Source organism: Protobothrops mucrosquamatus, unplaced genomic scaffold (genome assembly GCF_001527695.2).
Source record: "Protobothrops mucrosquamatus isolate PMUCROS unplaced genomic scaffold, P.Mucros_1.0 scaffold140, whole genome shotgun sequence".
Lineage (NCBI taxonomy): Eukaryota > Metazoa > Chordata > Lepidosauria > Squamata > Viperidae > Protobothrops > Protobothrops mucrosquamatus.
In genome coordinates this window covers 516,880-534,417 of record NW_015386506.1, presented here as the reverse complement: position 1 = coordinate 534,417, position 17,538 = coordinate 516,880, and the positions used below count along the sequence as shown (strand labels likewise).

At 38.5% G+C, this 17,538-nt stretch overlaps 1 protein-coding gene across 1 annotated transcript in view; it reads left to right on the top strand.

The window, feature by feature from the left end:
• Positions 1 to 15,969, top strand: part of NPL (N-acetylneuraminate pyruvate lyase) — a 21,387-nt gene extending 5,418 nt beyond the window's left edge. Inside the window, exons 4-12 of the mRNA XM_015813127.2 lie at positions 1,663 to 1,750; positions 3,731 to 3,788; positions 4,276 to 4,351; positions 6,459 to 6,551; positions 7,427 to 7,575; positions 8,056 to 8,102; positions 10,537 to 10,621; positions 12,065 to 12,104; positions 13,878 to 15,969. Of these exons, the coding sequence (XP_015668613.1) occupies positions 1,663 to 1,750; positions 3,731 to 3,788; positions 4,276 to 4,351; positions 6,459 to 6,551; positions 7,427 to 7,575; positions 8,056 to 8,102; positions 10,537 to 10,621; positions 12,065 to 12,104; positions 13,878 to 14,035 (794 nt within the window). The 3' untranslated portion in view covers positions 14,036 to 15,969. The remainder of the gene's footprint in view (positions 1 to 1,662; positions 1,751 to 3,730; positions 3,789 to 4,275; positions 4,352 to 6,458; positions 6,552 to 7,426; positions 7,576 to 8,055; positions 8,103 to 10,536; positions 10,622 to 12,064; positions 12,105 to 13,877) is intronic.
• The last annotated feature ends 1,569 nt before the right edge of the window (positions 15,970 to 17,538 follow it).

Here is a 17,538-nt window from a genome sequence, read left to right as displayed (position 1 = left end):
GCTGGCAGGAATAGCCAACACTCCAGAAGACAGGCTTAGGATACAGGAGGATCTGGACAGACTTGAACACTGGGCGCTATCTAACAAAATGAAATTCAATGGTGAAAAAAGTAAGGTTCTACATTTAGGCAAGAAAAACCAAATGTACAGGTATAGTATAGGGGGTACCTTGCTCAATAGTAGTAACTGTGAGAGGGACTTCAGAGTCCTAGTGGACAATCACTTAAATATGAGTCAGCAGTGTGCTGCAGCTGCCAAAAAGGCCAACACAGTGCTGGGCTGCATTAATAGAGGGATAGACTCAAGATCACATGAAGTATTAATACCACTTTACAATGCCTTGGTAAGGCCACACTTGGAATACTGCATCCAGTTTTCGTCACCACGATGTAAAAAAGATGTTGAGACTCTAGAAAGAGTACAGAGAAGAGCAACAAAGATGATTAGGGGACTGGAGGCTAAAACTTACAAAGAACGGTTGCTGGAATTGGGTATGTCTAGTTTAATGAAGAGAAGGACAAGGGGGGACATGATAGCAGTGTTCCAATATCTCAGGGGCTGCCACAAAGAAGAGGGAGTCAAGCTATTTTCCAAGGTGCCTGAAGGCAGGACAAGAAGCAATGGGTGGAAACTGATCAAGGAGAGAAGCAACCTAGAACTAAGGAGAAACTTCCTGACAGTTAGAACAATTAACCAGTGGAACAACCTGCCTACAGAAGTGGTGAATGCTCCAACATTGGAAGTTTTTAAGAAGAGACTGGAAAGCCATTTGTCTGAAATGGTATAGGGTTTCCTGCCTGAGCAGGGGGTTGGACTAGATGACCTCCAAGGTCCCTTCCAACTTCATTATTATTATTATTATTATCTCAGGGTCCTTTCCCAGTTCATTTACTAAGTGCTGCAGAAGCATGTTGATCCCTGGCCTGTGTTCACACATTCTCTATATACCATATTCAAGTACTGTTGGTGAAAAAAGCCTGTACGGAAAGTGTTCCTTTATTGTAGGTATTTGGAAAGCTGCTCACTTAAAATAATGGATTGGGTTTTAGAAATAATAAATAATTGACTCTAAAGTCTTAAACTGAAAAGTTGAAATATTTTTTAACTTAGATGGATTATCTCTACTGCCCTTCAAATGTATTGATACTGACGTTCTGGTATGTGGCTGGAAATTCCCAAGTGTCTGACACATTTGATGGGCATTAGAAGAGAAAGGCTTCTTGTACAAACAACAAGACTTGGGAGAAAACAGTAAACCATCAGAAATAAGAAATAAATGCATGTAAGTTGCAGATGTACTGAACAGAAAAAAATATTTAGATTTCTCAGTATTAAGAAAATGCCTGTCATCCTTGCTCGGTTTTTCCATTTTGATTTTTCTAGTTGGTTTAGTTTTAATTGTTCCTGTTGGTTTTTATTTCCAAATATGTCTGTTGTGAATGCTCCCACATAAAATTGTTTTAACTTTCCACCTGAAGTTTTGAGGGATGTGGCCAAGTGAATTCTAGGGAAGATGCCACCATTAGGTTTTGATATTTACAACCACTTTAGATGCCTTGTAGGGAATGGAATGTAAAGCTTCTTTCAATCTTCTTTGTTGGTTTCTTAATCACTTTATATTCTATTCTTTTTATATATCAAATGTATATATTTTAACTATAGTGAACGGAACAACAGGAGAAGGTCTATCCCTAAGCATTCAGGAGAGAAAACAGTTGGCAGAGGAATGGGTGACCCAAGGCAAGGATAAGTGAGTAATTTTTGTGGCAAATGTTGCATTGTTTTCTGTGAAATTGTTGCCTAAGTACAATAAGCAAAGACACTAGATTGTGAAATCTGCATTCTCCTATTGCTGCTGTTGCTTTTGGGGGAGGAGGGGTTAAATACCAGTGAGTGAGATTGTTTTCACAGAATATTGCAGAAATGGTTATTTATAATAAGTTAATTGTTACTTGCAAATTATCTGCTTCTTCCTGTTGTTGAACAAAGAGGAAAAGTAGGAAGTGATTACTATGATAGTTTGCCTCAACCTGGTTCATTTCAGAGCTGGACCTGGTTGTTTATAATTCCTGATGGTTGGCTATGCAACTGTCAATTAAGTTCAACACATCTGGAAGATACCAGATTGGATACATTGAATTAGTTATATCTGCCTTATTTTGTCTCAAGCAGAAGTGGGACTTTAAATGCTGCTGAACAATAACTCCCAACATGCCTTACCGTTGATCATGTTGGCTGAGGCTATTGGAAGTGGTAGTTCATCGTTAGATGTAGATCCAGAGGCTGACAATGAGGCAAAAAAAGATTGCATCTGGGGAAAGGGATAATACTGCTGAGCAAGACCAGATTCTTGTGCACTAATTCTGGTTCAGAAATGAGAATAACACCTTTATGAACTCCACTCCATCAGAGTATTTGTACTGTGACTTTGTAGCTGCTGTCATTGTGATCCCTCAGACTCTATGCAAAGACCTTTTTTCCAAGACATAAAAGTGTGGATCTGGCATCAGGAGAGAGAGAGCTGATAGAGAGTTGTTGTTCACGCTGTCTTATTCACCTGAAGGCAGGGCAAGAAGCAACGGATGGAAACTAATCAAGGAGAGAAACAACCTAGAACTAAGGAGAAATTTCCTGACAGTTAGAACAATAAACCAGAGGAACGACCAGCTTCCAGAAGCTGTGAATGCTCCAACACTGGAAGTGTTTAAGAAGAGACTTGACAGCCATTTGTCTGAAATGGTATAGGGTTTCCTGCCTGAGCAAGGTCCCTCCAAGGTCCCTTCCAACTTTATTATTATTGTTGATAAGCTGATAATTATGCTGATTGGCTGTATGAAATTCTGAGCATTTTGAAGACCTTTGACCCTTGTCTCAGTTATAGATGCTGCTGTTTTCATTGCCAGTCCCAGCTGCGTCTGTTCCTAACATGTCAAAGTCCTCATTTCCTGCACCAGGAAGATTGTTTCCTTTCCCACACCCTCTCAGTATCACCAGCCAATGAGAAAAACATCCACTGAACAAAGTACTAGCTATGGTTTGGAGAGAAAACTAGATTGCCCCCAACAAAATAATCATGGGCTGGCAGAAAAACATTCTTAAGTTTTGGAGTCGGTCAGTAGTATATATGCCTTTTCAAGGAAAAGCTCTCAACTGTTAACAGATACAAAATAATTAAAGGTTTGACTTTTTTCACTTAATATGTAGTTTCAAGTAAATGGTTCTGGACACCTGCATGTAAGATTACCAAATTTCATTTTTAATGTGTGCCAATGTGCCCACGGTAAAAAAATGACAATAAAGTTTATCTATCCACTTATGTTGCCTCCAAATTTTGAAATTCAGATTTGATGCAATGAGATAACTATAGAGAGTGCTCTATAGTCTATAAACACCCAATGCTGTGGCTGTTGGTTGTTTTTTTTTTAATAAAGTAGGCATTATCTGAGGCTTGATACGCTCATTTAAACACATCTCTTCAGCAGTATAATTTTAGGCGGCTGCAACAATGGGGCTAAGGGATATTTGCATTTCATTTAAGGGAACATAGCTCTTCGTCCTCCTGTAAGATTGCTAAAATGTGAGCTTATCAGTGATAAACAACAGGGTCATATAACACATTAAGCAAGATAACATTGTGAAATAAGTAATCATCAGTTTAATTATTACCACCCCCATATGCTAATCTCAGCCTGTCATCAAAAATATCTTTAAAAATTTTCTTTCCCTGCAGGCTGGATCATGTAATAATTCATGTTGGAACACTGAGCTTACCTGAATCAAAGGATCTGGTGAGTGCATCTGTGCACTTTTCTTTTTTCTTTTTTGCCGTGCTTTGATTTTTGCAAAGCAGAATACTGAAGGCAAGGAGAAAACTTTTCCAACTAGGAGGAATTATTCCCAAATATGGTCTGAAGATAAAAAAAAAAAATGGGGGGGAGCTAATTTCATTATCGCCATAGGTGTTGGCCTTCCCAGGTAAAACCAGGCAGGAAACATGATTAGATGAACTAGTTCTACTTAAGGCTTCATTAACAGAATTTTGCAAGTTTAAAGGTACAGTACTCCCCTACCACTTTTAACTGCCTCATTGATCAGGGTGGGTTCTTCCTAAATTTCTTCTTCTGACTGTTAAGCCACTGGAGACCTTATACAGTTTCACATCAGCAAACCCTATTGCCATATTAGCTGCTTAGTACTTCTCATTTTCAGAATTATTTATTTAATAATAGTCATATAAATATATCTTTTCGTTTCATTTCCTTTCTTCGTTTTCAGGCCAAGCATGCAGCCCAGATAGGAGCGGATGGCATATCTGTCATTTCCCCTTTTTTCTTCAAAGAGGTGAATAAAGGTGAATAGATCATTACATTTCACTGAATTGTTTTCCCACCTGTCAGCCACTTCCTAAGCAGGTTTCACAAATGCATAAATGTGTAAATTAAAATAAAGATGGGCCATCTTTTGGTTAGAGGTTTGGGGTGATATTAAAGATTCTGCTAATGTTTTGAATTGAAAACTGCACCATCATTCAGAGGAAGGTCTAAGCTCTGCAGAGAAAGCTTTTTTGGGGGGTGTCATAAGCTGCTCACAGCTGTGATAAAATATTGGAAATGGTGGCAGTTTTTGCAAAACCAGCTCTTTAGCTGACTGCTGTTTCTAGCCTATAATTTTCCCTCCAGATTCCTCAAAATGCACACAGTGATTGCGATTTGACCCTTCCTTGTCAAATGGTTTTTGACTTTTGGCCAAGTCTCTTAATGAGAGAGGTACCAGTCCCGATTACTGTTGTTAAGAGAGGAATATCTGTGTTCCATTTTGAAAAATTATAGAGTATGCCCAGGTTTGATCATGGATTGGTAATATGAAAAAGACTTTACCTTTTAAGTTAGCCTTTTCCAACTTGTGTCCGAGGGCAATTAAGATTTCAGTTCCTAGAACTCATAGTCAAGGCATTAGAAGATCAAATTTATTTCACGGCGGATGTAATGGTCAGGTCCCAAATTAAAAACAGTCAGGAAAAGGTTTTTAAACAGCCAGCTACATGCTCCTTTTTATCAGTAAAAATACCTTGCCAGGTCATTGGAAGGCCACTAGAAAGAAGCTAGAGAAGACTCCTGTGTAATAAGTTGGGAATAAATCTCTAAATGGAAAATAGTTCAGTTGCTGAAATTCTTACAACTCTATCCCTTTCATTTTAAACTGGCTAAAGAGGACTCTATGAGAATCTTGCTTGGAAAGAATTACTTTTTGTTTCAGGCATCTAAAGATCCTGGCAATGTATGAACATTCAAGGAAAAGTTGAAACTTCTTCTGTTCTTATTCATCCGAGACGCATGCCTGAATATTTACAAGCAGTGAAGACACATTTGGTTTAATTCATGGGTGTCCAACCTTTTGGCTTGCCTGGGCCACATTGAGTGAAGAGGAATTGTCTTGGGCTATATATATAATATGTAATATATAGGTAGTTCTCAACTTACAACCATTCGTTTGATGGCTGTTTGAAGTTATAATGGCACTGAAAAAAATGACTTAGGGCCATTTTTCACACTTAGGACTGTTGCAGCATTCCTGTGGTCACGGGATCAAAATCTGGATGCTTGGCAATTGGTTCATATTTATGACTGGGGTCATGGGATCACCTTTTGCAACCTTCTGACAAGCAAAGTCAATGAGGAAGCCGCATTCACTTAATAACCGTGTTATTAACTTAATTGCAGAGATTCATTTAACAACTGTGGCAAAAAAGGTTGTAAAATGGAAAGAAACTCACTTAATAACTGTCTCACTTAGCAACAGAAATTTTGGACTCAGTTGTGGTTTGAAGTCGAGGACTACTACCTGTAGTTTTATAATATAAAATCATATAATAATGTTAAAAGTTTATGATCTTGTGGGGTTGCATTACTAGCTGTCCAGAACCTCATGGGCCCTGTGTGCAGTGGGTTGGACATGCCTGGTCAAATGGTTAAAGTAACAGCCTAGAAGCCAAGAGGCTGTGAGTTCTAGTCAGACCTTAGCATGGAAGTTGGCTGCATGACTTTGGTCCAGTCACTCAGTCTCTCTGCCCATGACATCAGGCTCAAGTGACAAGCCGGTTAGTCAGTTCCTGTCACAAGTAATGGATCAACATTTGATCTAAAAAAAGCACACCCTGCACTTGTGGGAAAAGGCTAAGAAGAAGCTAAAAAGTGAACATATGTGTTCAGAGGCTAAAATCTTCGCTTTTGACAACCCAGTGCCCTCCAAAAGGTCTAGACTGTGGTTCCATCCATTTTTTTCTAGCATAGCCATTGACAGTTCTGCCTGGATAATGATAAAATAACCAAAATGTGTAAAGTTGAAGAATGCTGTCCTAGATGAAAGCCCAAAGGAATGCTTTTCCTTTTGCTTACCCTGTTTTAGTTATATATTTACAATTAATCCATGTTCCACATTGCTCCCTTGTCCTGCTTTAGATGAATTGGTTGCCTTCTTCCGGGACGTTGCATCTGAAGCTCCTAATATCCCATTTTATTATTATCACATTCCTCCTATCACTGGCATTAAAAGTAAGTGCTACAAATGTAGAAATCCAGTTTATTTCAAGATAACTTTAGTTATAAGCAGCTCTATTTTATTTATTCAGTTTACATTTTAAATTTCTGTAATTCATTTTCACTATCTTAAATTTTTAAATCATGTCTAAGTAATGTTCCTTTAAGGCTGCTATTCCATGCTTGTTTTCTTCCAAGGAAATTTTCTTGAACAGAGTGGAATTGATTTATTGGTGAAATTAGAGAATAAGGCACTTCACAATAATGTAGTACAGGTAGTCCTCGACTTAAAACAGTTCATTTAGTGACTGTTCAAAGTTACAATGGCAGTGAAAAAAGTGACTTATGACTGTTTTTCACACTTATGACCATTGCGGCATCCCCATGGTCACATTGACTCATATTTATGACTGTTGCCGTGTCCCAGGATCATGTGATCATCTTTTGTGACTTTCTGACAAGCAAAATCAACGGGGAAGCCAGATTTAACAACTGTATCACAAATTGAACAACTGCAGAGATTCAACTATGGCAAGAAAGTTCGTAAAATGGGACAAAATTTACTTAACAAATGTCTCCCTTCAAAACAGAAATTTTGGGCTCAATAGTGGTCGTACGTCAAGGACTACCAATAGGTCAGACCCAAATATCTTAATTGGGAGTGGTTTTAAAAAAATATCTGGAAGATGCCACATTGCAAAAAGTTGCTCTAGGAAAAGCTTCCCACTTTTAATAACCATTCTTGGCTTTGTTGAGTAGAATTGCAACACAGTATACATGTTTCATAAACAAATAAGTTTAGTTTATTATTGCAATGATGCAACAGTAATGATGACTCTTGCTTGATCAGATTTGAAAACTTTGTTTACTGTGAATCTCTTTTTGTACAGTTCGTGCTGAAGAATTATTAGATGGTATGAAAGAACAGATTCCTACCTTTAAGGGGGTGAAGTTCAGTGACAGAGACCTCCTGGATTTGAGGCAATGTATGCAAAAAAGTGAACAAGACAGTTTTATGTTTCTGTATGGTGTGGATGAGGTAAGGGTTGTATATAGAAAATTGTTAGCTATAGTAGACATAAGATGGCTTCCTCTGAAAACATAACTAAATAGAGTTTTGGATGTCCTCTCTGAGGACATCCCAAAAAAACCTGATAAATATTCCTAGTGCTTTCCTTGAGCAAAATAAGATATATTTTAACTAAGTTGTATGCTCTACATGGCCACAGTCCTAGTCTTTCACTGGTTTGGGTGTAAAAGCTGTTGAGTGGAACAATAAACAGAATGGAAAATCAATAGAAGGAGGGAATGAGTAGCTGGATGGGCTGGCCAAGGAAATAGGAGACATGGGTGGCAAATGCTTGCCATCTTGCCAGAGGATCTCTATATGTCAAAAACGGCTTGACTTATATTGTTGAATGGTGTAGAACTGTCAGTTTCAACTGGTTTTACTGGAACACTTCAGTTGGCTCCAGTGATGTGTAAATAAAACCTACCATTTTTCTTTCTTACTAAGTAGCAACTCCTGAGTTCACTGGTGATAGGAGCAAATGGGGCAGTTGGAAGGTAAGTTGTCTTTTGTACATGACTGAAAGACCTTTATGAATTGGATGCTGTATCTTCTGTAGAACAGTTTTTCCCTCCCAAATGAATGCTTATTAAGGTGAGCTTGAACTGTGACTACTTAAAACTTCCTAGCTAACTTTATTCTAATTACCAGCCAGCATTTTCCCCCCAGATCTTTTGAGACTGAAACTAAAAAGCACTCATCTTGAGAACTCTATTCTCAGAATTGTTTAGTCCTTAAGAATTAAATGTTAAGAAAAATTCTTGTGAGTCCTATTAGACAAACCCCAAGTCTTATTACAATTCTGATACATTTAAGGGCCAATTAATACAACTGGTGGTGAATAATATTGCGTTGGTGTAATAAATAATATGAGATGGCATATGAATTATTACTTATCACTGAGACATATGTATAAATGTGAGAACTAGCTTAAAGTTAGTTATACTTTTGTACAGTATCTTTAACAAAAGTTAAAACATTAACTTTTGAAGCCTAAGCTATTCAGGCAGGGTTTGAAGCACTCAAGAGCCAATCGTCTGTCTCCTGAATATTTCCGTTTGTACACATTCATTTTTCACATGCAGATGCTAAAACCTATAAACAGAATCCCTAGTTTCTCTACCAGTGAGTGTTGGTAGTTTGTGGTATACCTATCGTTTGGGTCATGTCGACAATGTAGGGGGCAAAAATGTGATTTAGGTGGAATTGCATAACTGCATAGCACTTAACCATGCTGGTAATTTTTAGATAATTTTCACACTCAGAATTACCCCCTTCTCTGTAAGAAAAGACAATACTTTTAATTTGAGCCATTCTACATTAGATTCTGAGTTAAAACATACATGGAGAACTCATTGCTCATCTCTTCTGTAGTTTAAATTGGATCATTTAACTTGTAATTGAAATGTGAATATCTCTGTTCCTTTTGTATACCTGCACAAATGTCACAGGAGTCCATTGGACAAATATCTATGCTATTAGTGACTCGTTGTCCTGTCCTAGCTGAAGAACCTCTTTTCCTTTATCTGCTTCCCTATGTGTGAAGCCAGTTGTAATGTTTTAAATACACAAATAACAAGACTTTCCTCCTCTCTCCCCCATCTCCAGTACATGTATCACTACTTATGAATTTGATAATTTCCTTTTCATAATTCTGTTCCTGGTTTTTGAAGTGCTTCACTCTGGAATGTGCATCATACACAATTTTTAAAATTTGGAAAAAAGTGCTTTCCCAATCTCCAATGTGAATGAAGCAGTGTGCCATTGAAATTGGTTTGGGGCTTGGAAGGAATATTTCTTTTAAAAAGGAAGGTTGAGGAATCATACTTTTGCTGGTATGGAAAGGTGCTAAGCAAAGGATTCCAGATTTTCTAATAATTCCATGAAAACTGACTTCTGATAATTTTTGAAATCTGATATCCTCCATACAGTTGCATATCCAGCTTCTGCACTGGAATAATACTGCTGCACTGTTTGCTCTAATTGCAATTGCAGATAGTTCTCGCCCAATGTCCATTCAGGCAGTAACCATTTAAAGTTTTGACAGGGTTGAAGGACAGGACTTCCAGCCAATCCTCCAGGTTCCAGCCATGCAGTACTCCTGTAGGCACACAAACCAAATTAGATCCCAGGTGGACCCATCCACATTTATGACCACCTTTTGACTGACTGCCTACCTGCTGTCCCCATGGCCTGATCCTGCTACATCTCCTGCACTGTGCACCATTATTGTGCTGTCCAGGTCCTTCTTGTGACTTTTCTTGTGCCTTGCCAGGACTTCCATTTGCACTCTAATCAGGGCTTTTTTTCATGAAAGAAGCTTGGCATGTGAAAGAAGGCCCTAGCTGCCCTGGCACAAAAGGAGAACACAACCTTCCTTCATACTCTAGTCTAGGCTTCTTTTGTGAAAAAAGACCTGGGTGGGGCACAAAGGGAGGTCCTGGGCACAGTGCAAGAGAAGCCAAGGCTATCTGCACCAGTGTAAAAAAAAAAGCAGCATGAAAGAAGCCCCCAGCCAGTACAATAGTGATGTCTGATGCAGCAGGCAGAGCTGGCAGGAGTCAAAGGTGGTAGCAGGTAAGTGGGAGGCAGATGGGTGGAGTTCAAGAGTTGGCAGAGGAGGCAGTCCCTTACCTTACCAAGACTTGGGGCTGTAAGGGACCAAGCTGAGAAAATGGCTTGGAACAGGGTAGATCCTCACCTAATAGTCAGTGGGATTTAATTAACAACAGCAGTGGACTGCTGGGATTATGGTCACTAAGCATGCAGTCATGTTATGTTGCCTTTTATGACCACAACACTTAGCAATGGAAATTCTGGTCCCAAATACTGTTGTTAACCAACGACTACTTGTTTTATGTAGACAAGTCTTGAATGCTTTAATTTACTTTTTCATTGTTTGTATCCCTGTTTCTTTTTCTTTTTTAACAGTACATATAACTACCTGGGCAGGATACATAACTTACTACTTGAAGCTTTTGCCTCTGGAGATTTGTATTCAGCACAAAAATATGAGGTATGATGTTTCTGGCTGAAAAGTAAGTCAAAGTCAAATTCAGCCTCTGATGAATTACATGGACCCATTCGTGTTACTTTTTGTTTAGCATTATGTAAGTGGTTTGCCACTGCTGCCTTCTGGATTTTTGTTGTTACTTTTCACTCTAGCTTAGAGACTGAGTTTTCCAGTTGATTTCCTACCTAAGTAATAAACTTAGCAGCATCTTTTTTCAAGATCAATTAGATCCTAACGTGTGTGTATTCTAACATGTGTGTATACATATATATATACACATATATACATATACATACATACATACATACATACATACATACATATATATATATATAGAGAGAGAGAGAGAGAGAGAGAGGAGAGAATGTCTGACTAAAGCCAATTGCAAGTTGCTTGTTTGCTATAATTACCACTGGGAGTCGGGCATCATGTAAATTTAGTAAATTAAACTAAATTAAAAATTAATCCGTAGCATGTACATGAAAGTAGTATGAAATTGAAAGTGTGGAATTGATTCAGAAATATTATACAGATTAGAAGAGAGTGGAACAGTGTTTGGATGAATTAATAGAGATAGAAATGACAACACAAAGCAACAGATTTCAAGCATTCTTAAACAATTTCTTAAACAAATTAGATTACCACTGATGGGGACATATCAGGTTGTGATCCATAAGAGGTCTGGATCTGAAAAGAAAAATGTTCTAAAATATCCCCTTTCTCATTTATAGAAATCAGAGTGAAATGATATAATAGAATGTAATTCCTTTGGCTCCATTAGTTCTCTGAGATCCAATTGCCTGAAGTGAATATTAAAACAATTGAAATGTTGTTTGTGTAATGATAGCATGCTCATGTAGATCATTAACCCTCTGCTATTGCTTTCTGAAATAACAGGTCCAAACAGGAAGTAAAGTGCAACATAATGATTATATGCTCATTATCCTCCCCAGAAGGCTTTTATGACTAATAGCCTCAAAAGCAACTGAAAACTCCAGAATTAACAGTCATATTCACTCTGGATAAGGTCATTTAGAAGTTGATGCCGTCAGTGTTCTTATATTCTCATCATTCATAGTGGCCAACAAGGACAAGAGAGAAACAGTCCTTTCCCTTTTGTGCTCCTGGTTAACACCTTATTCTCCATCAATTTTTTAAAGTAATTTTGACAACTTCCAAGTTGGCAGCTATTACTATGATAAGAAATATCATAGTAATGACTATAGAATTCAGTGAAGAAATTATATAGGAAGTAACTCAATCCAATTGCTTGTTACAAAGGAATATATGTAATGTAAGTAACCTTTAGCTATTACAATAGTTGCTTCAGAAATCTTTTTCCTGATTGTTTCCATCAAGACAATTGAGACAGATCCACAGCTGTCTATTGGATTTGAATATAATACTGAATGCATTAGATGAATAATAATACTTTGTTTCTCTTAGTTCTGTATTCAGGAGTTCCTCGGCTTTCTCATTTCACTCGGTAAGTACTTCAGTAATTTAATCCATTTGGCTCTGCTAAATAGTTTCCTAACATGGACTGAATGCTTCTCAGTTTTCCCTAAATTAGTTTCCATCTCCTAGAAGTTCAGTTCTGTAGAATTCCATTCAACCATGTTTCATTCGTTTCTTTTATAAATTGCCCTTCATATTTTCTTCTACAGGTAGTCCTTTCTTAATGGTAATTGGGCCTGGCAACTCCAATGTTAAGCAATGCAGTCTTAAAATGTAATATCGCGTAACAGTGCTGCTTAGCAACAGCAATTCCAGCAGTCCCAATTATTGCTGTAAAGCAAATCACTACACTGTTAAGCAAGGACCTCATGTGACCAAGTCTTTTGACTTCCTGCTGGCTTCCCCATTGACTTTGCTTATGGGAAGCTGACAAGGGAAGATCACAAATCGCAATCATAAGACTGTGGGGCATTGTAAAGGTTAGAAATCTGGGCTGGTTGCTGAGGCCCAGATCAGGATCAGATGACTGCTGTGATGGCTGGAACTTCTAGGAATGGTTACAAGTACCATATAGTCAGCACTGTCATAAGTTTAAAGTCACTGAATGAGTGGTCATTAATCAAGAGGCACTGTATTTCTTGATTTCCTGTTTTCTATTTATTCAGACTCTCCTTTTCCTGTTTCCTTTTTTTTTTTTTTGATTGTGCAGCTATTGCAATCTGAAGCAGGTGCAACTGTCAACTGATCCTTAAAGAAGCCATATGCTTTGTTAGGATCACATAGTAGCCATTCATTTCCAGGAATTAAGGAGGCAGTAAAGACAAAGTTATACTTGTTCCCACCTCCTTAACTCTAACCCAGCTCCTTCTTTAGGAGCCACTAATGGGGCAATGATTACACCCATCCCAGTTTTGAAATATCTCTTATACTTTGAATCTGAATCCCTACCTTTCTCATTTTAGTTTGGGTACTCCTTGACCTACAACCATTCATTCAGTGACCAAACTTAACATCAGCACTGAATGAATGGTGGTTACAACCAGAGTTCTGGCCATCCCGGTACCCCCACAGTCACGTGATTGTGATTGGTTACTTACACTGCAGCTTACGACTGCTTGTGATCGCTATCTGCAACCTTCCTTGCTAACTTCCCTACAAAGCTAGCAGGGAAGGTCACAAGTTACTAGGTTAAGTGTCTCCCACTGTGCACCTTCCCTAGTCTCTGTATGCCTGAATCACGCCAGCCTCATACTCTCCCCCGCAACCTCCCTGACCTTCACTGCACCTCCTCCCTTGCACTCTTGCACAATTCCGCACACTCTCCACAACCCTTATTGCACCGCCCTCATGTACCCTCCCCAACACAGACTGCACCTTTCATGCACCCTCTCTGATCCATGCAATGTCTCTCATGCATCCCTTCACGGACCCTCCCCAACCTGCACTGACCCACCATTCTCTCACTTCCCCCTCTGGCAGAAGCGATTTACCTGCCTGCTGGCCTGAAAGCTTGCAGCTTTCTGTCAGCTTCCCCACCTGACTTTGGTCATGAGACGCCTGCGGGAAGTTGCCTCGCCTAGCAACTGGGTGATTTGGTTAACAAAAGCAACCAGAGTTGCAAGGATTGCCATTGCTAAGCAACGTGGTTGCGCTTTATGGCTGCATTGCTTAGCAATGGAAATTCCAGTCCTACTTGCAATCGTAAGTCAAGGACTACCTGTATTACATTAACACATCACTTAAAAACTATCAGTAGATATGCTATAGTATGTTAACTGAATGATTTTTGCACTTTGGGCAGGCTTTGGTGTTCCACACATCAAAGCGGTCATGACAATATTTTCCGGGATCCCGATGGGCCCACCACGACTTCCACTTTCACCTGTCTCTGACGACTTCATCATTAAAGTAAAAACCAAGCTGGAAAGCCTGAAGAACTGCCTCTTTGGTTCAGTTTAAACCTCACTGTGGTCTTAAAAGAATAGTCCACATAATTTGGTAAACTTGAAATGTAGTATTTGAAATACATGCAGATTGCACCATTTTCATGAAGTTTCATGAATCTGGCATGGACTACTTCTTATCCAGAATGATCTGGCCTTGTTTGTGTGGAAGATGATAACTGCGTTTAGTCTGCCAATACTGTGAAGTTTTCCAGGGGAAAGAAACTAACTTTGAAATAGGAGGATCTCGTTTCCAACAAATAAAGAAATCTTGTCTCCTGAAATTCTTCTGCAACATTAGAGAGCATGGCACAATTTAACCAACTGATTTATTTCTTATTACTTTCATATCCTGAAGCAATATGAATAATAATGTAGTGCTTAAAGCACTGCATTTATAGAACCCAAACTCTGGAAATCTTTTACATTTACTCTTGAAATGTGCATACTGTTGAAAACTTGAAATAGGAACATGTCCAACTGGAATAACAAATTGTAATTAACAAGTGTTTTCTAGCTTTTTTTTTAAGCGCCATTTTTTCAAATAATGAAAGAGTAACAAAAAAGGAATAAAGCTAATTATACACTCCTTGCCTGGATGGCCAAACAACAAAGTGTTATTTAAAAAAGAAATAACCTGGGATTTCATCTCAGCTTATCTAGGATACATGCATTCATTTTTACAAAGAAGTAAATCATGAAATGAAACTTATTATCACCATGATGTTTTGAGCCTTATGTTTTTGTTTACTACCAAGTTTTCAACCATAGGCAGCCTATGAAATGAGTATTAGCCTCAAAGTATATTATAATATTGCAGGAAAGGATTGTTATACTAGCCTTGGATGACACTGTTTTGATGTGAAAATGAGTAAAGCAGGCATTTTCTTGATCAAATTGAAATTCTAACTACAGTATTACTAGGGTCAGGAATGATAAAGGAGACTACACATCATGGAATGAAATTCCTCCCCACCTGATAATATCCTGTTAAACTAACTCATCACCAAGCTACCAAATCTATCTTAATTGATTATGGGAGTTGTAGTTCAAATAAATGGATGAAACAGAAGCAGATACTGTCATTTTTTTGACCAAACCGCTATCTAGAAACAGTGTACTGCAAGAGGTAGTAAGATCTTAAATTTAAAACAACACTCAGTGAAACTAACTTATATTTTTTAACCCATGCTATTATTAGCAGATTTTCCCTTTTGCTGGTCAATAGGAAAAATGGAAGTTCTTTACAAATAATGATAATGTGTCAAATACATCCTGACCATTACATGTTTAGCATACAGGTATTTCTTGGATTCCGACAGCAATTGAGATTAAGATTTTGTACCCCTGAAAATGTATCTTAAAATGTGTTGAACATCTTGCCTGTTGCATTAGAAGATGGGCAAGATATTCTTCATGGGAAATTGTTCAACCCTGTATTTCTTTTTTTAATTCTTTCTGTTATAATTCATCAGTTTTTGGGCTTGTAGTAAACAAGGAACTTCAAAATCCAATCATATTCTTTATTTATATCTTAATTATGTGCTTCCAAGTAGGGGTTTAATGAATAATTGCCCACCAAACATTTATACTTGCTTTTTTCTCCATATCACTACCATTAATTTGCTTACTGGCAAAATTCCATGTGAGAAAGGTTTCATGATGCCTTTGATAGTTACAAGTAGGAGTCCTCTGCCTAGAAATATTATTACTGTCTGAGCCATACACTTGAATTGATTGAGTAGGTGCACTTTCAAAGCTAATATCAAATGTATTTCTGCTTCTGTTAATACATATGGAAATATGTTAAAGGTTGGCAGAACAAAGGAAAATAAAGGAGAAACCACTGATTGTTTGATGCAGCTGGTTGCCTGCTGATGACTGATTGCTAAGTACTGCTACTTGTTTCCTGAATGCTATTAATTGAGTAAAGATTGTTTCCCAACTGACTATGCAATGTGTCCAATTAGAGTATTGCTTTTGATTATCATGTTGAGGTAGCTGGGAAGTAATTGTTCTATTTTACTCTGCCCTGGTCAGATCCTTTGGAGTACTCTACACTCAGACTTTAGAGCAAGTCCAGAGGGGGTTACTGAAATGATGAAGGATCTGGAAACCAAACTCTTCGAGGAATAGTTAAATGATTGGACTACAGGAAAGACAAGTGAAGGGAACATATAATAGTGTCTTCAAATACTTGAAGAAGGTGGGTTGGTTTATTTTTTATTGACCCAAGGGGCAGAACAGATCCAGTGCCAGGCCAAAGATAAAGAGGAATTTCTGTATGACCAGAGCAGGCTGCTTTATGAAGTGGAGTTCTCCTACAGTGGAGTTCTTCAAACAGAAGCTTAGATGGTCACCTGTCAGAGATATCTAATAGATCAGGGGTGTCAAACAGCCAGCCCGCAGGCTGGTTGCATCATACGGAGGCCACACCCACCCCAGCTCCAGCAATGCAAAAAAAGTCGCAATACGTCGCAACATGTCACGTGACGCGGCGAGTTTGACATCTGTGTAATAGATCCTGCAGCAAAGTGAATGAGTGTCCTTTCAATTGTGATTCTATGAACATTCTCAGAAAGTGGTGGTTGTGATTTAGTATGCATGAAAAAATGCACAGAAATGCATTTACGAGGACATGAAATTAATCAAGATTGATTTATTGTATTGGATTTAAAGGCTGTCCAATTCCCTGATGGCTTTGGCTTAAAGTAGAAAACAATAAGAGAAACGAGACATGCATGAAAACAAGCCCAACACCAGAACAAGAAAACCAATAGATCGTGACAGCCACCCAAATACCAGGCCTGGGAGTGAAGTCACTTTTTGAAGATTTTTTTTGAACAACTTCAAGTTGGGAGCCATAGGAATCTCCAGAAGATGCTACTCTAGAGGGCAGGTATTAAAACAGTTAGGGTAGGTTTTCCAGATCCCAATGAAGGGACCTAGAGAATGCCCATTCTGCCCTATCTTACTGGGTAGGCAGAAATTACTGGAAATTGCAGTCCTTCAAATAACCAGGCCCTATGGTAGGGGTAGGCAATCTTGACTCTTTTATGACTTGTGGACTTCAATACCCAGAATTCCTGAACCAGCCATGCTGACTCTGGAATTCTGGGAGTTGAAGTCCACAAGTCATAAAAGAGGTAAGGTTGCCAACCCCTGCCCTATGGCATAAAGGGCTTGAATTGTACCTGGAAACCAACTTGCAACCAAAGTAGCTTTTGAATAGCAGTGATACAGGCATATTGTGGCACACTCAACACTGCTGACACCGCTATATTCTGGACTAGCTGTAACTTCTGAGCAGTCGTCAAAGGCAGCCCTATGTAGAACATGTTGCAGCAATTTATTAAGTTGAATAGGGCATGTGATTTGTTTTGAAGCCCCCCTCTCCCCCATTCTAGTGAACACCACAGCTGATACATAAAATGGACCTGCACAAAGTTGCTCCTGGTCATACCTGCTATTCAAGCAGGAGTTGTAAGTTCAGGATGTTCTCATAACTCTGTCTAACTT